Consider the following 22675-nt stretch of genomic DNA (forward strand, 5'->3'; position numbering starts at 1 on the left):
CTATTTGCAAATTATTATTTGCCTTTTTTGGGGTTATTGTTATAAATGTGAAAAAAGCATGGAGCAGTCAGAACACAAGTCAAACTTCATCCTACTATTCTGGGAAGGTACACTGATGGCTTGATGGTCATGTACTGCAGGAATGAATCCAAGGGTGGTAAAGCCAGAGGCAGAAGTGAAGATACTATCCAAAAACATTAATTTAATACATATTTAAAAATACTGTAGAAGCAGCTAATTATGTTGAGGTCAGTGGATTATATAATCAACTGACTATTCATGAATAGTGAATCTTATTTTCTGTATTTAACTCTTGTTTAATCTTGGAAAATATTACCCTTTAATGATATTGTGACCATCACAAGCCTGTATCCAGACTTTATTGCTCTTGGAGTTTAGTCTTGGAATCCTACGCTAAAAAGTTGAAGCTGCGCGAATTTGTTTACAGCCCACAATAATAGGTGGTTACAGAGGTGTACTTCATTACTCTTCAAAAGTAGAGAGATATGTGCAGTGTCACAAGTTTAAATATGAATATGGCATGCTTCACAACGTGCAATGTGTGCTTTGTATTCCAATTAGTCTCATAAATCTGTTAGAGGTATTGCCCGCTACTTGCACAACCGCTTCTTAAATGCTCTTCTCATCAGTGTAAAACAGAAATAACAAATGTCTTCCTCCTACACCGGCCCGGTTACAGCAACACCGGCGCAGAGTCTCCCAGTGCTTGCATCCAAGGAAAGTATGACAACTGCAGCAGCATATTATTATACATTGACTAAAGTGCTCCCTTGACATAACAATGCCACGCAAGCAACGAGTTACCCAGTGCCAACGTGGCTGGAATAGCGTCAGAGTTGAGTGTACAGTATTTTAATTTAACACTGGGGGATACATTATTTAAGAAGGGTTTGTCCAGGTAGTGGCCAACCCCTTTAATGTAATAGATAGTGGACAACCCCTTTAATGTAATAAATTCCTCCATATGACTTTGTATTAGTATTGCAGCACAAACAGTTGTCACTCAGGGTGTGTGCACAGGTTGCTTGTGCAGCTTTCTATCTATATCTCAATTCTCTGTAGAGACTTTGTGTAATATTTATTTTACTCACTTTTATAGCACCATTAATTTCCCAGCACCTTACCGTCATGATCAGTATTACAGTGTGGTTGGTTATTCACTTTTTATAGTGTGGAGGAGTGAACTAATTAGTCGGGTTTACCTTCTTGATCGGTATTTCTTGCTTCCTGGAATAGAGACTTGTTCTTGGTGCCGCTTGGCTTTGATGTGCTATAGTCTCTGCATGGATAAGATTGCTGAGATGCTTTGATTTCTGTAGACACCTGGTCTATTGTACAAATCTGATCTCTGAGGAACAGATGCATAGTGCTGATGAACATGATACGGCTGTGGCCTATGTTTTCGTTCATGGTCAACAATGATTAAACAGTGGGACAATCTGTAGCGAATAAAAAAACATCAATCCATGTCATTGTCTGTCAGTGAGCGCATTAATGACAGCTTCAATGTGATGGCACAAAGTAAAGAGGAAATTCCTAACGCTTCATTTTTTCTCAAAGGCGAAACGTGGTTAATAATTGTCTAGGATTGCTCTCCCACCTATGTTTCTCTATATTTATAAGATATGCCAAATCTGACGCTTAGCCTCGCTCTTCCAACTTCCCATTTAGCGGTGGCAAGTGTGGGTTATATTTGTGGGGTTGATATCACCTTTGTATTGTCAGGTGAAGTCAAGCCCACAGGTTAGTAATGGAGAGGCGTCTATAAGGCACCTATCAATTCGTAACCCCATAGTGATATTGTATGAAAACACAGACACCCACAATAAAGTCATTTATTTGAAATAATGACACACTCTTTTAATGAATCTTAATTAAACCATACTTACCGAACGCCTAATTCACCGAAGCCAACATCTCCTGCAACAAAAACAAAATAATAAACCACAATATACCTCACCTGTCCGCAGAGAAGATAATCCATAATGTCCCACGATGACCCTGATCACTCTGCTCTCAGACAGTCGGCGATACACTGACAGGAGGTAATCGCTCCCGCAGTGTAGCACTGAGCTGCTGTGAAAGAGATCAATGGAGTTCATCAGCTGATCAGCTCCCGATGATCTCCTTTACGGAACCACTGCTGCATGGGAAAGGTCTCACTCAGCGGTGCCGTAAGTGAGAGCATTGAAGCTGATGAACTCCGGTGAACTGTCCCACAGCAACTCAGTGATACACTGCGGGAGCGATTACCTACTATCAGTGTATCGCCAGCGGCTGGGTAGAGCGGTCACATCTCCCGATGTGACAGTTCTACACGTGAGATCGCCGTGGGACACTCAGGATTACATGGTCTGCAGAGGAGTATATGTTGGTTTATTATTTTACATTATTTCTAGGAGGTGAGAGTTGGGGATTTGGTGTTAGGCGAGTTTTTTATTTTTATTTGAATATGTATGCAATTTGTATGACATCTGACAGCATGACCCCGCAGCACTCTGACTGACGGTCTTACAAGTGGTAGTGTTATCGCCGATAAGAACCACCACGCCGCTGTTTTCCATGCTGTCACACAGATGTCACCGTGGGAAACACCATAGGAAGACAGTAAAACACAAAACACAAACATTTTTATGCCTGCATTTTTGCTGCATATTTGACTGATTCAGTTGAAGTCAATGGGTGCAGAAACACACAAAGAATTGATATGCTGCAGAAAAAAACGCACTGCTAATACTCAAAGGAAATTTACTGATCATGTACACAACACTTCAGGATTGTCATTGAATTACCTTGCATAAGGATTCCATGGTGTTTCTGACCCATTTCCACGCGGAAAAAAACACCTCGAAAACGCATCAGAAACGCACTGTGTGCACATACCCTTAAGAAATTCTTGTCTAAAGAAAATAAAATCTCATGCTATCACTTTTATCTCTGTTTTACATAACTGATCCTTAAAAATGGTATTTAATTGGTTAAATGGAACCGGTCAGCAGGTTTTTGCTATTTTGCCTGAAAGCAACATAATATAGGGCAAGCTAGCCTGATTCCAGGCATGTATCTCTTATTAGGCTGTGTTGTAGTTTTCATATAATAAATGTTTTATCAGTAGGAGATTATCACTGCTGGACTAGGTCCCACATGCAAACCAGTGCCAACTAATCTGTGTAACCCCTCTCCCACCACTGATCGGCAGCTTTGTGACCATTAGCAACTTCTTATGTAAGCTGAGCCATCAGCAGTGTGGGCGGGTTACACAGAGCTCAGCATTCTGACCACTGCTACATCTACAGCAGAAAAAAAACAGGGATTATATCATAACTACACCAAACAAAAGAGTGACACCGCTGGAATCAAGCTCTCTGCCCCTACATTATGATGCTCTCAGATTACATAGCAAAACCTGCTGAGATTTATTTTAAATGTGAGAATGAAAGATGTGGTTTGGTACCGTGTTAGCCCGTAGAAAAAATATATAAAAATATTTATATAATATTTATATAAAAATATATAAAGTGCTATATCAGCCTGATGAGGAGACGTAAGCAGTCTCGAAAGCTTGCTTTGTAACATCATTCACTATAATTTGTTAGCCATTAAAAGGTATCACACCCACAAGATTCCTCTTTTGTTTCTCTCACTGAGCACACTTAATGAAAGATGTATTGCACCAGGGAGAGTTACAAGTTAATTTACCTAATTGTCACTTGTCTTTTTAGGGTTGGATACAACCAAAATAAAGCAAGCGGGTGTTATTGGAGGCCAAACAAGCACTCGTAGAATTGGGGATTACAAAGTCAAGTATAACTACAATGACATGGACTTGCTGAGGTGATTCATTACCTTCTAAGACTCTCATATAGTGTTGTTTGGTGCATTTTGTTTGTCAGTATTTTTTTCTTCCATGTTACACTGTATTTTCTGAAATGTAGTCTGAAAATTATCGTTTTATGGACTACAGTTACAAGGACGGGTTTTTATTTTTTAACATGTCAGCCCTATCGACAAGATATGTACCGTATATACTCGAGTATAAGTCGATCCGAGTATAAGTCGACCCCCCCTAATTTTGCCACAAAAAACTGGGAGAACTTATTGACTTGAGTATAAGTCTAGGGTGGGAAATGCTCCATAGATTATTCCCCCATATGGTGTCCTCAGAAGAAACTCCATAGATTATTCCCCCATATGCTGCTCCCATAAGAAGCTCCCTAGATTGTTCCCTCATATGCTGCCCCCACAAGAAGCTCCAGATTATTCCCCCATATGCTGCCCCCACAAGAAGCTCCAGATTATTCCCCCATATGCTGCCCCCCCATAAGAAGCTCCATATATTGTTCCCTCATATGCTGCCCCCACAAGAAGCTCCATATTGTTCCCCCATATGCTGCCCCCATAAGAAGCTCCATATTGTTCCCTCATATGCTGCCCCCACAAGAAGCTCCATATTGTTCCCCATATGCTGCCCCCATAAGAAGCTCCTTAGATTATCCCCCCATATGCTGCCCCCACAAGAAGCTCCATATTGTTCCCCCATAAGCTGCCCCCATAAGAAGCTCCATATTGTTCCCCCATATGCTGCCCCCATAAGAAGCTCCATATTGTTCCCTCATATGCTGCCCCCACAAGAAGCTCCATATTGTTCCCCCATATGCTGCCCCCATAAGAAGCTCCATATTGTTCCCTCATATGCTGCCCCCACAAGAAGCTCCATATTGTTCCCCCATATGCTGCCCCCATAAGAAGCTCCTTAGATTATTCCCCCATGTGCTGCCGCTGCTGCTGCTGCTGCATGTAAAAATAAAAAAAATGACATACTCACCTCTCCGTCGCTGGGTGTCAGATTCTCACCTGTCCTGCGTCCATGGCTGCTCACCGCTATCTGCACGTCATCAGTCAGTGACGTTCAGACTGCAGGGGGCGTGGCGTGCATTAACCACGTCACCGCACCCTCTGCTGTCTGAAGTCACTGACCGATGACAGACAGCAGCAAGCAGCCATGGACGCAGGACAGGTGAGTATCGCTGTACTTACCCGTCCTGACGCTGTCTTGAGCCCCCAGCTTCTCCGCGCTCTCTCTTCCTGCCTTCAGCGGTCATGTGGTGCCGCTCATTAAAACTCATCAATATGTGCATATTGATGAGTTTTAATGAGCGGCACCACATGACCGCTGAAGGCAGGAAGAGAGAGCGCGGAGAAGCTGGGGGCTCAAGACAGCGTCAGGACGGGTAAGTATGACCTGACACATCCGCCCCCTCCGACCCCTTTGTATATGACTCGAATATAAGTCGAGAGGGGGACTTTCAGCCCAATTTTTTGGGCTGAAAATCTCGATTTATATTCGAGTATATACGGTATGTAGCTTCCTGTAAACGTTCTGCGATTAATTCCAGTCATATGATTTCAACACATTATATGATATTTACACAAAATGGTGCCGTTAAAAAACACAACTCGCCCCTAAAGAAACGAGCCTTCATATGGTTAAGTTGATGGAAAAAATAACGGCTATTACTCTAGGCAGGAAGTAAAAGAACAAAAAAAAAATCCTTCATCCTCAAAATAGTTGATTGCTGAAGCGGTTAGTGGAAGTAATGTGGATGGAGGAAGAGTTGAAACTTGGCTCAGTGTTTAGCACTGGGTTAGTTCAAATCCTACCAAGGACAGCATCTGTAAGGAGTCTGTATGTTCCCCCCGTGTTTGTGTGGGTTTCCTCCGGGTTCTTCGGTTTTCACCCACACTCTGAAGACATACGGATTGCGATTTAGATTGTGAGCTCCGATGAGGACAGTGATGCTGGTGTCTGTAAAGTACTGTGGAAATAATGGCGCTATATGAGTAACATAAATAATAAAATTAAAACTTTGGATATTGGATCCAAAGGTAAGCAAAAACCCCATGAGTAATGAGACAATTTACCCTAAAAAAGATACATTTCCTTTCTTATCCAAAGTGGTAAACAGACTGGATTGTAACATTCAAATACGGATTTTATACAGATTCAGTTACATGAACATTAAAGTTGTGTTACTCCTTTCTTATCGAATAGCCAAACTTTTAGAAAACATTTGAGATGTCATGGAAACATTTTAGGAGTTTTGATTGGTGGGAGTCTGATTGCCAAGACCCTACTGATTAGTAAAATAATAGGAATAGAAGCGCTCAGTAAGGCCCTACTTTCCTCTGACTTAAAGGGTTATTCTCAAGTTGTCTTTTGAGCAGCTCACAACTTTGCAGTTTCCTTGCTTCCTGGTTAATTACAGGGCGGGCTCCTCCTGAATGACCGTTCTGGTATGTAGCAGATCTGTAATATTAATAGAAATAAATAGTTTGGCTTTGTCACATTTTTCCGTCAATGGTTTGTTCTGGAGTCTACATAGCTTTCACTGCATTTACACATAGAGCTAACAGGGCATTTGGCCATTCACAACCCTCAAGAAAGTGAGAGCTGTGATTAGGAGACCTGATCTGGAAGCATCCAATGCCTTGTCTGGTAAATTTGCAAGATTTATAACAGCAGCCTGTCACAAGCTGAAGGGGTGGAAGGTGAGCAGTGTAGAAATTAATGAGCTGGAGGGACATAGCTGTGATGGTAGCAGTGAACTCCTCTCCTGGAACTACTGTGTTCTCTAGGCTAGGGACTGGTGCTGAGCTCAATGGAAACCAGCTGTACACTTTGTAAGATGAAAGCACCTGCAGGAGGAGAATATCAGATTAAAAAAGTAAGTCCTTTACAAACTTGCTTATTTCCATGCTGTCTAACTAAGGCTGGTTTCACACTTGCGTTTTTTTGTGCAAAAAACACATGCGTTTTTTTCCCTATACTTTACATGGGTGCGCATACACATGCGTTTGTATGCGCATGCGTTTTTTTGTAGTGTGCGCTCGGGCGCACAAAATGCACCCTGTTGCATTTTTTTGTGCGTCCGACTTGTCCCCAAAAAACGCATGCGCACGCAATGCGGTTTTTTTCACCCAAACACCCATTATATTCTATGGGTGCCACCATGCGCACGTCAGCGCAAAAAAAGCATGCGTTTTTTAAAAAAAACATGCTCAAAACCGCAAAAAAAGCACACAAATGCATCATGCGTTTTTTATGTGCGTTTGCACTGCGCACGGTGCACAGCGCAAAAAACGCAAGTGTGAAAATAGCCTAAAACAATTTATCTGAGAATATTCCTCTAAAGATATGGACAACTTTGGCATTTTTTTCTTAAAAATGAATGCATTTATGTTTCGTTAAATATTTTAACCTGTTAGGCTTTTATTGGTGCTTCACTGTATGTGTCAGACTGCAGAATGAGGGTTTTCTAACCTTAAAGGGATTGTCCAGGCTTTTCACATAATCTCAGTACATATCTGGGCTGCAGAATTATGACAATAAGTAATTTACTTTGTCACTAGTTTGCATGGTTTTCTAGATATTTTGAACAGAACGTCCAAGGGGGGGGGGGGTTATGGCATTGAAATGAGAACTAGTCGTAACCTCCTCCTCTACTCCAAACATGCCCACTATAGCAACAACCCCACCCTCCATAGCTACAGGCCCTTCCCGTCCACATGAAGCAGCGCTCATCACACAGTAAGGAATTCTTCCCCTCCAGCAGTGTCACTGCAGAGAGCTGCTCCTCCCCCAGACACACACTGAACAGTTATCTATGGAAAGGGAAAGTGAAACCAGTGAGGAATGAAAATCGTCCTGTATTCTGGCCACTCCATGATTACAATACATAACTCATTATCAGTAATTCCTTCCTTCACTGTCCCAGGCTGCTGGCAGCAGTGAGAACAGACTGTGTGATGGCCAGTGATGGGGGTCTGAAGCTTCTAATCTGCTCAGGGGATGGCAGTCACTGATGTAATCTGTTGTGTGACAAAGCCTCAGCTGTGTGAATGAGACAGCTGTGTGTCACTGATGTCTTCACACAGCAGCAGATTTGGTGCAGTGTATGTGTGAGCACTGTGTCTCTAATGACACAAATACTGATGGGAGCAGCCTTTCCAATCAGCAGCTGTAACAGCGTGAAGTGTTGGGGGGTGTATGTATGTATGTATTGTGCTGCTTTCACAAATACAGGATCACTGCTGTGTTCTTTCCAATGCTGGAATAATGATAAAGATGAGCGCTGGTGCAGTTTACTGCCAGCCAATGAGTGGGTGGTGCTGGTCACTGGATCTTGCTGGGAGTTTGGTGGAGCTTCGCACATACACTGCACCAAATCTGCTGCTGTGTGAAGACATCAGTGACACAGAGCTGTCTCACACAGCAGAGGCTTTGTCACACAACAGATTACATCAGTGACTGCCATACCCTGTGCAGATGTACGGTCAGTGGCCGAGCTGGGGGGTGGTCCCTCTTCTTACCGCGCAGAGACGAAACAGAGACAAGGTGGAGACAGATTCTGGGTGCAACAGGTCCAAACTTTATTCACTCGCTGTCCGCCTGACAGCCTCACAGCACTCCGCAATTTTCCTCAAGGCTCTCCGGTTACAATACACCACAGAACACCCCACTTTCGCCAGGGACGTATATATACGTACCGTCCCTTTACTTTTGTTGACGCTTTTGACAGGTCCGTCACTGTGGCCGTCTTAGGCCTGTAAACCAACAGTAATTTCACTGATCACAACGTCTTTCTTAACACGGTATTCGTAACCTCTGTGCCTCGTCGATATAACCTCTGTGTCTCGTCTATTTTGCGGTATTCCTGTCAGGACCACCCCCCTGACATTCTCTCTCCTCAGTCCCCCTGGTTTGGATTCTCTTCACAGCGCACAGACTGTCACAGTCCTCCTGTCACTGGAGCTCCCCCTGGGGACTGGAACCTTCTGGAACCCTCCCTCAGTATTTATAGCACTCCCGGTCCCCTGTCACTGTAACTCCGCCCCCCATGACCAACGGTTTCTAAAGCCCAAAGCTGATGTCAAGTCCTTTGCTCACACTCCTCCCTGCCATCTAATGGTCAACCCAAGGTACTGCACGTCCACTACACTTTCCTAGCTGTTTCCCCACTGTAGTAACTGACACCTGTCGAAACTGTGCAAACCTATCCTCTATACTGACACGTCCGTCCGTCAGGTCACCTTCCCTACACTCCCCCTTCCTTTGTCCCTTGTTGTCCTCGACAATCATCATCCCTGCCTTCGTCGTTCTGAAGCTTCACCTACACTCTGTTGTCGGACCAGCTGTTGGGCAAAACCCACTACCTGCGGGGGCCGAACCATACTGGGAGCACTATGCTCTGAGCAGCCTACTGCTACTCACCAGCGCGCACGCCACATGACAACGTCTTTCAAATTGGGCTAGGTACACCCATATTCTCTCTGTGGCGTGTACCTTCCCCTCCTCTCACCTTCTACTATTCGGTACGCCATGATCGAGGTATCACACTTACCAGATCATTACCAGCGCCCGCCTTCCTCCTTCAGGGGTGTCCGTGGTGTCGGGGACCTAACCTAGGACTGCTGTCTTTCTCACGTCTTCCATCTTTTACCTTTCTTTCTGTTACATGTCATGGTCGGCGTCTTGGTCTCCCAGACCTTCTCAACACATAGACCCCTTCCGGATCTCACATTTCCCTTTGGTCCCTCAGACCTTCTCTTACCCGGACCTGTTGCATTTACTTGTGCATATTATACATCAAAATAACTACAATATCACAAGTACTCCATTTTTATATATTTTTTTTTTTTCATTTTCTTTTGCTTCTAAAACCAACATATAACATTACAATATCACATGTTCTCATTCCCCCCCTTCCTTTGTCATTGACACTTCCCCTCTTTTCCGCATCCCTGCCATGTCAGGTAAAGTAACTGCAACTTAAAAAAAAAACAAAACAATTTTCTGTAACCTGGACGGAAAACTGTCCTCGTGGTCTGCCCAACGGTGCAACGAAATCCTGACAGTCCAGACCATCTCCGGATGGCCGGTAGCAAGGGGCTCCACCGCCGTGGAGCTCTTGGGATGCAGGGAATGTCCACAACAGTCCTCTTTACGGGGGTTCGCTTTCTTCGGGCTCCGCCAGTACTGCCACCGCATAATACCCGCGGGGGCAGTACTCCTTATAGTAGGACACTAAGTCCCCTTCATGTAGAGCCCGACCATGGCGAATTGAGGCCACATTATTGTAGACCTTCTGGCCTGTTTCGTCACGGATAAACCCGTATCCCCGGTCCAGATTGGTATAGACCAGCCGTCCCCTAGATCTCTTTTTTTCTATGCCGGCCTCTCCTTGAGTGCGGGGCAGGTTCCACACTTCCTGCTCCCGGGCCTTCTTCTTGATCACCTCTGCTACCCACACAGAGGGTACAGCACGAGCCCTGGAGTCCGGTGGGCGGGACTCCACTGAGAAAGCTCGTGAGACAGAGGCTGCTGATGATCTCTGCGGCCCAGCAGCCACTGGGGTCAGATGACAAACGGGAACAACTGGGTCCTCGGGGAATGGAATCACAGGATCCGCTAAGCCGGCTGCAACCGACTCCAGCAGCGGCATTACCGCGGCCTCAGGACAGGCCGTATCCACTACTTCCAACGGAGCCGGAGTAACGGCCGGTTCCAACAAGGCAGCTACTCTTGGCAAGGGGAGCGTAGCAGCGTCTTCTTTGGGTGAGCGCCGCACTGGTGGCTCCGGGCCGGGTAGCTCAGGGACTTGAGCGGGGGCCTCGCTCAGCTCCGCATACACCACAGGGCCCGATGTACCTAGGCCTTCCGGTGCGCAGGGGGCAGCGTGCTGTGGCAGAATGGTGGAGGCCGCTTGCGGAGGCACTGGTGGGGCCGGGGGTACTCTCACCTTCCCCGGCGCTGCGGCCTCCATCACATCAACACGCGGCTTCCCCCGCAGCCTCTGTCCCTCGCTCCACTGTCCTGCGGGCCTTTCCCCCAGACTCGGGGGCTCCGCTGAGAAGTCCTCTGCCGGTATTGGTGGCGGCTGCTCTCGCTGACTCTGCTCAGGCTCCGCTCCCCAGCTCAGCATCCCGCTACCTGCCCGTGGTCCTGAGGGCGACTTCTGGAACAGCTCCATCTCCCGCCGCCATTGCCACTCTAGGCGGCCGATGCCCCGACACCCACAGCGTCTCATACCGTCTGTTGGGCAGCAGTCGAATGGCGCCAGACAGCTGCAGCCAAGCTTTTCTTCTGTGCCACTCCTCCTGCTGGGTGGGGCGTTGGCAGGCCTTTCCACCCATCTGCCAGCGTCCAGTACATGGGAGCGTCAGCCTCCGGGCACATACTGCTGTCCACGGGGGTACGTTGGAGGGGGCCCCAGTCCATTCAACACGACTGCAAACACCCGGACCTCTCCCCTGCGCTGTAGCAATGCCGCCATCTTGCGCAGCACCTGGTACCGCCCCGGATCTTCTGTCAGCACCACTGAGTCACCACAGCGCTCCCAATTTGTAATCCACAGGTAAGCCAGTTGTAATCCACAGGTATTTTCACTCCACGCAGCATAGTCCAAATCTCTTTCCATTACTTGAGGCAGGCCTGCCGCAGAAGATGGGGTATTAGCGGCGGCTATCCTGCCGACTACGCCAAATGTAGGGTCATTGGCCGAGCTGGGGGGTGGTCCCTCTTCTTACCGCGCAGAGACGAAACAGAGACAAGATGGAGACAGATTCTGGGTGCAACAGGTCCAAACTTTATTCACTCGCTGTCCGCCTGACAGCCTCACAGCACTCCGCAATTTTCCTCAAGGCTCTCCGGTTACAATACACCACAGAACACCGCACTTTCGCCAGGGACGTATATATATGTACCGTCCCTTTACTCTTGTTGACGCTTTTGACAGGTCCGTCACTGTGGCCGCCTTAGGCCCGTAAACCAACAGTAATTTCATTGATCACAACGTCTTTCTTAACACGGTATCCGTAACCTCTGTGCCTCGTCGATATAACCTCTGTGTCTCGTCTATTTTGCGGTATTCCTGTCAGGACCACCCCCCTGACATTCTCTCTCCTCAGTCCCCCTGGTTTGGATTCTCTTCACAGCGCACAGACTGTCACAGTCCTCCTGTCACTGGAGCTCCCCCTGGGGACTGGAACCTTCTGGAACCCTCCCTCAGTATTTATAGCACTCCCGCCCCCCTGTCACTGTAACTCCGCCCCCCCATGACCAACGGTTTCTAAAGCCCTAAGCTGATGTCAAGTCCTTTGCTCACACTCCTCCCTGCCATCTAATGGTCAACCCAAGGTACTGCACGTCCACTACACTTTCCTAGCTATTTCCCCACTGTAGTAACTGACACCTGTCGAAACTGTGCAAACCTATCCTTCTCTATACTGACACGTCCGTCCGTCCGTCAGGTCACCTTCCCTACACAGATTAGAAGCTGCAGACCCCCATCACTGGCCATCACACGATCTGTTCTCTCTGCTGCCAGCAGCCTGGGACAGTGAGGGAAGGAATTACGGATAACGAGTTATGTATTGTAATCATGGAGTGGCCCAGAATACAGGATGATTTTCACTCCTCACTAGTTTCACTTTCCATAGATCACTGTTCAGTGTGTGTCTGGGGGAGGAGCAGCTGCTCTCTGCAGTGAGGCTGCTGGAGGGGAAGAATTTGTTACTGTGTGATGAGGGCTGCTTCATGTGGACGGGGAGGGCCTGTAGCTATGGAGGATGGGGTTGTTGCTACAGAGGGCATGTTTGGAGTAGAGTAGGAGGTTACGACTAGTACTCATTTCAATGCCATAACACCCCCCCCCCTTGGACGTTCTGTTCAGAATATCTAGAAAACCGTGCAAACTAGTGACAGAAAGTAAATTACTTATTGTCATAATTCTGCAGCCCAGATATGTACTGAGAGCATGTGAAAAGCCTGGACAACCCCTTTAACTTTCTTATTCTTAAATCCTCCCAGCTGAGCTCTGACCTCATCAAAGTTGAACAAAACTTTGATGTGGCTACAAGTTAGAATAGAGGTGTTCTGTATATGGTTGGAATGAAGTATTGTTGTAACATTCAAAAGGTTATATTGAAAGTGGATGAGAGCAACATTGTATTTTCAAGATATATGCATATAATGTATGGTTTCTGATGTATATTTGATTGCATATTAATATGTCAAATCCTCTAATAAAGAAGTTTTTTTTAAAAAAAGAGAGTTTAGAAGAAGATGGGTAAGAGTTACAAACCTGCCTTAGGCTATGTGCCCACGTAGCGTTTTTGAAGCAGAATATTCCTGAGCAGAAACGCACACCCTCTTCCCGGGAAAACGCATGCGTTTTATGAAGCGCTTTTGTGAGCATTTTTGACTCTTTTGTTAAGCGTTTTCCTATGCGTTTTCGCAATACAATTGAATGTATGCGGAAACGCGTGCGTTTCTGCAAAATTAATAAACATGCTGCGTTTTTTTCCGCTTAGGCTATGTGCCCACGTTGCGTGTTAAAACGCACACTGAAAACCGGACTCCTTTCCAGAAATCGCGCGTTTTTTTTCCTCGCGATTTCACTGCGATTTTACCGCGATTCTGTTCGCGATATCATCAAAAAGTTAATTTATTTCAGTTCTTCAATACAAAAAGTGAAACTCATATATTATATAGAGTTATTATAGAGTGATCTATTTCACGTGTTTATTTCTGTTAGGCTATGGCCCCACGTAGCGTTTTAAAACGCACAATGAAAACCGGACTCCTTCCCAGAAATCGCGCGTTTTTTTCCGCGCTATTTCACCGCGATTCTGTTCGCGATTTTGCCGCGATTTTCTCAAGCACTTTCCAAGCGATTTGAAGCATCGCTTGGAAAGTGATTGACAGGTTGGTCACACTCATCAAACATAGTGTTTTTTACGAGTGTGACAAGCTTTTTACTATTGAGGCCACCTATGCGGCCTCAATAGTAAAAGATAAAATGTTAAAAATGATTAAAAAATAAAAAAATCGGGGTATATTCACCTTCCGACGTCCCGCGCTGCCAACGACCAGTTCTCATTTCAAGGCCAGAACACACCCCCCCTGGACGTTTTTCTTACAAGCAAGAGATGATATCTTGGAAACCCTGCAAACAGGTGACAGAAGGTAAATTACTTATTGTCAGCATTCTGCAGCCCAGATATGCACTGAGATTATGTGAAAAGCCCGGACAACCCCTTTAAGGAACAAACTAACCCAATATCCATATCAAAAACATGAAAATAATAACCAAGTGTTAAAACTTCCTACTTTTTGTACCTTATTCAATAATTAATGAAAAGCGCTTTAAATGGGTTGTCCCATCCAATAAATCCACTTTATGTACAACATGGCTGACTAGTCAGGGAAATTAGAAGGCCGTACACTAGAATACGGAAACACAGGCCTTCCCACCACTTCTGTTTTATTTCAGGATAAGTCTGAACAAGTCTTACATTTGCTTCTACTACATTTAGGTGAGGACTTGCTTTTGTGTTTTGGATAAGTATCGTGCGGCATAAATCAGATCTAATTCATCATAAAGAGAACCTGTCACCAGGTCAAAAGTGGCAGTTTTTTGCTCTTTATTTCTGCTTCTTCTATGAGTACTCCATATTTATTTATTTTTTAATTCCAACATACGTTTAGAGAGATACCAGACTTTTCTTGTGTGCTCATTTTTGGCTCTTATAAGGGGGTGTGGTGCGCTGGATTCTCTGGGGGCATGTTTGCAGGCTGCTCTATAGAATTACCCTGTGAGCAACGCTGTCTTGTTATAAACAAAAACAATTAGCAAACGATGCGTGCTACATAACAAGAACTATATCTCTAAGACCGTATGGCGGCTTTACACAAGAAAAAAAAAAATTCTCAGGAAGCAGCGTGAATAAAATAAGAGCAAAAACTGCCCAATTTCAACCTGGTGACAGGTCCTCTTTAAAGTTAATCTCTGTTTATAGCAGAAACCTTGGCATTTCTGTATATGACAGATAACGCTGGCTGCTCACAGACACCATTGATTTAAAAAAGGTCCATCATTTTGACAAGAAAAAAGGCACTGAATGTAATTCTACCTGTCAAATCAGGCAAAATCTCAAAGTGAAAAAAGCCTTACTGACAGGTTACATTCATGTTTTTCAATAAAAACAGGTTGTCCAGGTCTGGAAGCAGAAAAGCAAGTCGTATCCTTTCAAGCTACTCGTGGATGACAGTGGCTTTCCCATGTTACTCTCCCATTAATATTTTTATGGCGTAGTAAATGTTTACCCCGTCTTCTGTGCACTGACCTTTCTATGGCTCGGTCCTCTGCATTTCCTTCTGGGATCTTTTGTGATTTAGTAGATGAGTTGCTGCTGCATATAGAGGTATTTTGCTTCATGCACTCAGGAATCTCCATACATACAGAGAGGAACATGGAGAAGGCTCTCCTCATGAATCCAGTTGGCTCTTAACTCTGAGCACTAGATTCCTATTAGGCTATATTGGCCAAACTGCACAAATCATGTTTAGGCTGATAGTAGAGCGGTCCAGTGTCAATCCCATGCTGCCTCTAAAGGCAGTCTGCCATCAGATGTTTACTACGAGCAGCATGATGTAGGGGCAGAGACCCTGCTTCCACTGATGTGTCACTTAGGTGCTTGATGCAATTTTGGTAAAATCAGTTTTCTCTGCTTTGCTGAAGTCAAGTTTTATTATGCACACTGCTATTTGTTATGTTTTATTTTCGTTTGGGGAAAAGAGGGTTGATTTTAAACTTTTATTTTTTAGGGGTTTTATAAGTATATTTAAATTAGTTTGTAATGTTTTTACATTTTTAATTCGTTTTTTGCTTTTGCTTGATCACTTGTATACAAGAAGTTGGAATACCATAGTATTGCAGTGTATTGTGAAATCAATGGCCTCCTATGACATCCAGCCACAATCTGGGCTTTGTCAGAATTTGTCAGGCATGGAGACCTTCAAAATCGGCCACGGCAATTGATCGAGATGTGCAGGATGCTGATTGCGGTCAGAAGTGATGGCTGCCATTGTGAAGCATCTTAAATGATGCTATCATGCTTGACATCGGCATTTAAGAGCTTAAAGGGGTGTTCCCATGAACAAAAGTTCATTTTAATCGATAGATTTTGGAATTTATAATAATTTCCACAATTGGATGTGTTTAGATAAAATGTTCCTGTGCTGAGATAATCTTATAAACCTGCCCCTGCTGTGTAATGGCTGTCTGACCGTACAGGAACATGGTCTGATCATACCACAGCTCCTGGGCAGGGGAGGAAGCAAAAAAGTATACAGACAGGACAGCATGGCATCACAGCTGATTCTTTCTGTGAGGTAAAACATTGCTTAAAAACAGGCAGGGAAATGTTTTAGCTCACAAAAAAAATCAGCTGTGATCTCGTGTTGGCCTGTCTGTATACTCTTGCTTCCTCCCCTGCCCAGGAGCTGTGGTATGATCAGACCATGTTCCTGCACAGTCAGACACGGCCATTACACAGTACACAGAAGGGGCACATTTATAAGATTAGTTAAGGGCCCGTCACACACAAGTGCTGACTCACAAGTTTTGTGACACAACAGCGATCTCACCAGCAAGATCACTGTGTGTGACAGCGATCAGCGACCGGCCCCCCTGCCGGTATCGCTGATCGCTGTAGGAAAGCCCAGGACTTTTCTTTGGTCGCTGGTCTCCCGCTGGCCAGCACGCATCGCTGCGTGTGACAGGCGGGAGACCAGCGATCAGCTGGTAACTAACGTACACATCGGGTATCCAAGGGTCGCACATCCCTTGGATACCCGATGTGTACGTTAGTTACAGCTCCCTGCATCAGCGCGCTGGTAACTAATGAACACAGCGACGCCGCACGCTGGGCGTCGCTGTGCTGATCGCTGGTGAAGCTGTCTGTTTGACAGCTCACCAGCGATCACATAGCGACTTACCAGCGATCCTGACATGTTGATATCATTGTCGGGATCGCTGGTGAGTCGTTATGTGTGACGGGGCCTTAAAGCACTGGAACATTTTATTCATACACATTCTATTGTGCAGCTTATTATTATTCCAAGATCTATTGATTAAACTAAACTTTTGTTCGTGGGAAAACCCCTTTAAGCTACCTTTGATCATATCTGTTACTGTCAGTGCTGGCTATGTAACAAGACCAGCACCCGCATTGCATTGAGCATTTTCAGTTCCCAAGCCCACTCCATATAGAAATAATTTATGGCGTTTGGCCATAGTGAAGCGGTTACATGTTTAAATTTTTTTTCCGTACCTGTACAAGGTTGTTTATTCCCCACTCCCTTCCTACCTTCCTTTCCCTACCCTGTTTATTTCTAAAAAACCAATAAAATTATTTGAAAACATGTTGATTTATGAGCAGTTTTTTCCCGTCTCCCATGACGGCACACATGAGAGAGGGGATCCGCCCAGTCACGACAGGAACCCTACTGAAGATAAAAGGGCGGTACCTCTCCCTCGCTTCAGTTGGGTTTCCTGTCCTGACAGGGACCCATGTGCTGAAGACAGCGGTCACACGTACCTGCCCCTCTCCCGTGCCGGTGTTGAAGATCAGGCTGGTTTCCTGAGCGCTGCGCGTCGGGAGGGGGAAGCGCCATCCGCGGGTCCCCAGGGGGCTCAGCGTCCGAGCGGGCGCAGAAGGAGCACGGCTGGGGTCCTGGGGCTCTGCTGTAGCTGCCGCGCCGCCCTCTCCCCCTCTGCCGCGTCCAGAAGCGGCGCAGGAGCGTCAGGAAGCGGCCGCTTCCGGGTCGCGCCCCTCTGACGTCGCGCGCAGGGCACGCTGGGAAAGGGGCGTGCCCGCGTGACGTCGGGAGGCGGCGCCGACGATCCAAGATGGCGGCGCCCATAGATAACAACGCTGGCCGGAGAAAGGAGATCCCGGCGGCATGGCAGGGGGGGGAGGGGCTGTGGGGTAACCGGAGGAGGCGGAGAGTGCAGTGGATCCCCCTTACATAAGGGGGATGACCACAGAAGACGCACTCATGCCCAAGGCTTCAGGATGGAAGTGGGGCAAGACGGGCAGCGTCAGCAGCAGCGACAGTAGCGTCAGCAGCAAGACCTCTCGCCAAATGCCAGGCCGAGCCGCCAGCATACCAGGAGCAGCCGCTCGAGTGGTGGGAGCGGCAGTCGTAAACGCGACCGGCATGACTCTGAGACGTCCAGGAGGAACGTCACGAGTGCATCTGAGGAGCCTCCGAGATCGGTACCCCTGATTGACAGCGGTGGTGAGTGATCTTCGTGAATGTCACCCTTATGGTAACGGGGTTCCATTTTCTCTGTTTGATCACTAGGGGTCGAGGAAGGCCAGCAGCAAAACCAAAAATAGAGAATGCGCCCCATGTAAAAACCCGCTGGCAGATCAGTGGCAGAAAGACCTCTGCGCTGACTGTATAAACAGAACTATACAGGAGGAGACCCCTGATTTGGTGGCTAGCCTTAAAGAGTTAATACAACAGGAGGTGAAAGGCTCCCTAAAGGCAGCCCTTAAAAAGAAAGAGAAAAGAAACCGTAGAAGGAGCTCCGATTCAGAGGCCTCGCCAAGGCAGAAGGGGCGGGATAGACCCTTGTCGCCCTCCACCTCCTCTTCCTCTACTCAGTCCTCAGAATCCTCCTCGGACAGCGATATAGGCGGCCGTCCATGTTTCCCAGCGGAGGACGTGGAAAAGCTGGTCAAAGCTATTAGGGCTACAATGGGCCTTAAAGAGGAAAAAGCTCCCAAATCATTAGAGGATGTAATGTTTGGAGGACTGGAGGAAAAGCGAAAACGTACCTTCCCTGTAAATGATAAAATAAAAGCACTAATTGACAGGGAATGGAAAAAACCAGAGAGGTCAGGGGGCTTACCTTCCACATCAAAGAGGAGGTACTTTGAGCAGAAGGATTCAGAAACCTTGGAAAAAGTCCCTAAAATTGATGGGGCCGTAGCCAGATCCTCAAAAAAGGTATCCCTACCATTAGAGGACTCCGGCGTGTTGAAAGACCCGCTTGATAAAAAAGCAGACGGTTTCCTAAAACACATCTGGGAAGCTTCAGCAGGTGGATTGAAGCCAGCGATAGCTGGTACCTGTACCGCTCGTGCCCTCATGGTCTGGCTGCAACAAATAGAGGACCAGATCAAGGATAGAGTTCCTAGGGACGAAATTCTGTCTAATTTGACACTGGTGCACGGAGCAGCGGCTTTCCTAGCGGATTCCTCTGCAGACTCTGCAAGGTTGACAGCTAGAGCAGCAAGTCTGTCAAATGCGGCAAGACGAGCCCTGTGGCTTAAAGGGTGTCCCGGAGATTTACCATGGAAGCATAGGTTATGTTCCATTCCATGCGATGGCCAATTCCTCTTCGGGGAAAAAACTAGAAGAGATTTTGGAACATGCGGGGGATAGGAAGAAGAGCTTTCCCCGATTTCCGGGAGAACCTAAAAAGCAGCCCTTTCGGAGGAGGAGATTTAACAGGGGTCGTCCTCCGGGGGATAGAAAAAGCTGGCACTTAAAAGAAAGAAGAGGATCGGGCTATATGTTTAAAGGGCCCTCCACTTCCTCCAAAAAATCTCCCCAATGACATTGGGCCGGAGGTAGGAGGAAGGCTTTCTCTCTTCCTTTCCGCCTGGGCAGATATCTCCCCCAGTACATGGGTCCTAAATATAATCAAGGACGGCTTAAAAATAAAATTCATCCGTCCGCTCAGGCATACCTTTATAATGACACCCAAAAGGAAAGCCCAAGAGCAACAGCTGGCCCTGGAGACGGAAGTCTTGGGACTAGTGAAAAAACAAGTCCTACAGGAAGTCCCAGTGCAAGAAGAAGGAAGGGGGTTCTACTCCCCCCTCTTCTTAATACAAAAACCAGATGGCTCTTGGAGAACCATTGTCAACCTGAGGAGACTCAATCAGTGGGTAGACAATTGCTCCTTCAAAATGGAGTCAATCAACACGGCCACAAAGATCCTGTTCCAGCATTGCCTCATGGCAGTGATAGACTTAAAAGATGCCTACTATCACATCCCAATTCATCGGGAATATCAAAAATATTTGAGAGTAGCGCTCCATGTCCAGGGGCAGGTGAAACACTACCAATACGCAGCCCTTCCGTTTGGCCTGTCTACAGCCCCCAGAGTATTCACCAAAGTGATGGCCGAAGTAATGTCTTTTCTGCGTTCCAGGGACATAGTGATCGTCCCATACCTAGACGACTTTCTGGTAATAGGGAGGTCGGATTCCCACTGCACACATCAAGTGAAGGAAGTGATGGCAATTCTAGTAGGACTAGCATGGATAGCAAACATCCCCAAATCAAGGATAACCCCAGCAAAAGAGCAATCCTTCCTAGGGTTGATATTGGACTCAGAGCAACAACACTGCCTCCTACCAGAGAGCAAAGTGACCAAAATAAGAGGCCTAGCTCGCACAGCAATACAAAGGCCAAATATGACACTGAGGAACGCAATGTCCCTTTTAGGCTCACTGACATCATGCATACCCGCAGTAGCATGGGCGCAGTACCACGTAAGGCAACTACAGTGGGAAGTTCTGTCAGCAAAGAAACAATTAAAAGGGCATTTAGAAGGCAAACTGTCTCTCAGTGGCTGTAAGAGATTCCCTGCTCTGGTGGACTGTAGAAAATCTAACAGCCGGTGTCCCGTGGCAAAAACCAGTCGAGGACATCATTACAACAGACGTGAGTGCCACAGGATGGGGAGCACACCTGAGATCCCACTCAATACAGGGGACCTGGTCCTCGCTAGAAATGGATCACGGTTCAAATGTAAAAGAACTATGCGCAGTGGAAAAAGCAGTGAAACATTTCCTTCCCTTACTTCGGGGCCGCCACACCCGGGTCATGACGGACAATCAGGCAGTAGTAGCCTACATCAATCACCAGGGGGGAACGAGATCTCGGGGCCTCATGCAAATATCAGATCTATTCTTCCAGCTAGCAGAACAACATCTGTTATCCATCACAGCACTGCACATAAAGGGGGCAGAAAATACACAGGCAGACTTCCTGAGTCGCAGGCATCTAAGACAAGGAGAATGGTCCCTAAACCCCCAAGTCTTCCAACAAATAGTTCAGGCCTGGGGCAAAGCAGAAATAGACCTGTTCGCTACCGCACACAACCGAAAGGTCAGGATGTTCTGCTCACTAAATCCAAGGGAAAACCCCTTCGCAGTAGATGCCCTACAAATACCCTGGAAGTTCATCCTGGCCTATGCATTTCCCCAGATAACAATGATCCCAGTAGTGGTCAGGAAAATCAGGGAGGATCGAGCGAGAATAATTCTGATAGCTCAGTTTTGGCCGAGAAGGCCTTGGTTCTTCCTTCTGAGGCTCATGTCAGTGACAGATCCATGGATACTACCGGAGATTCCAGACCTGCTTTCCCAGGGACCAGTGGTCCACTCTCAGGTGAAGGGCTTCCATCTAGCATCCTGGAATTTGAGGGGGCGCTACTGAGTCGCCAGGGATTCTCTCCAGGGTTAGTCTCCACCCTGTTGAAAAGTAGGAAACATATAACATCCCAAATCTACGGTAGAACGTGGAAAAAGTTCCTAGACTTCCTGGGGGAACCCTTGGGAGATGTAGCGCCAGTGGGACCTATCCTAGAGTTCTTACAGTCGGGGCTACAACTGGGGTTAGCCACTAACACACTCAAAGTTCAAGTCTCAGCTTTGGGGGCCCTATATAACTGCAACTTAGCAGCCAATAAGTGGGTGTCCCGATTCATAAAATGCTGTGGCAGGTCAAGGCCGGTCATTATCCCAAAGATACCAACCTGGGACCTCAACCTAGTCTTAGAGGCCTTAACCAAAGACCCCTTTGAACCACTACTAGAGCTGTCACCAAAGCTACTTACACTGAAAACTGTCTTACTGGTAGCCTTCACATCAGCCCGAAGAGTCAGCGACCTACAAGCTCTGTCTATATGTCCTCCATATGCACAGATCTTGGATGACCGAGTGGTTCTAAGACCTGACCCAGCCTATCTCCCCAAGGTAGTCCAAAAGTTTCATAGGACTCAGGAAATCTCCTTGCCATCTTTCTGTAATAATCCTAGAAACCCTGGGGAGCAGAAGTTCCATACATTAGATGTAAGAAGAGCCATAGTACAATATATGTCAGTAACTAGTCAGTGGAGGAAAGATCAGTCCCTTTTTGTAGCCTTTCAGGGTAGTAGAAAAGGGCACGGGGTAGCTAAGAGTACCATTACCAGATGGATCAGGGAGGCCATTATGTTATCCTACTCCGCAAGTGGCGCTCCGGTTCCAGAAGGCATCAAGGCTCACTCCACCAGAGCCGTGGCTACCTCCTGGGCAGAGAAGGCTGAGGTATCGATTGAACAAATTTGTAAAGCCGCTACCTGGTCCTCACCTTCTTCCTTTTTTAAGCACTACCGACTTGATCTGTCTTCCTCTACTAACCTAACCTTTGGTAGAAGGGTGCTGCAAGCGGTGGTCCCTCCCTAAGGTGTCTTATTCTACAAAAGTCTCTCATGTGTGCCGTCATGGGAGACGGGAAAACACCAAGGTTACTTACCGGTAGCTGGTTTTTCTGGAGCCCATGACGGCACCTGTATATTCCCCCCCTTTTTCACTCCTTTTGGTGTGCACTGTGCACTATAGTTTGGGTGTTTTTTTAGTTAGATATAATGTGGTGATAGTTTTACTGTGTGTACTAACCCGGGGGGCCTCTCATGCTCTGTAAACCAACTGAAGCGAGGGAGAGGTACCGCCCTTTTATCTT

At 46.6% G+C, this 22675-nt stretch overlaps 1 protein-coding gene across 3 annotated transcripts in view; it reads left to right on the plus strand.

Annotated features, from left to right (window-relative positions):
* Positions 1–22675, plus strand: part of TAB1 (TGF-beta activated kinase 1 (MAP3K7) binding protein 1) — a 90265-nt gene that overhangs the window by 56109 nt on the left and 11481 nt on the right. For all 3 annotated transcript variants that reach the window (XM_073549473.1, XM_073549475.1, XM_073549474.1), the window contains exon 7: positions 3744–3855. In XM_073549473.1, the coding sequence (XP_073405574.1) occupies positions 3744–3855 (112 nt within the window). The remainder of the gene's footprint in view (positions 1–3743; positions 3856–22675) is intronic.

Source organism: Dendrobates tinctorius, unplaced genomic scaffold (assembly GCF_039654945.1).
Source record: "Dendrobates tinctorius isolate UK_male_01 unplaced genomic scaffold, ASM3965494v1 ptg000159l, whole genome shotgun sequence".
Lineage (NCBI taxonomy): Eukaryota > Metazoa > Chordata > Amphibia > Anura > Dendrobatidae > Dendrobates > Dendrobates tinctorius.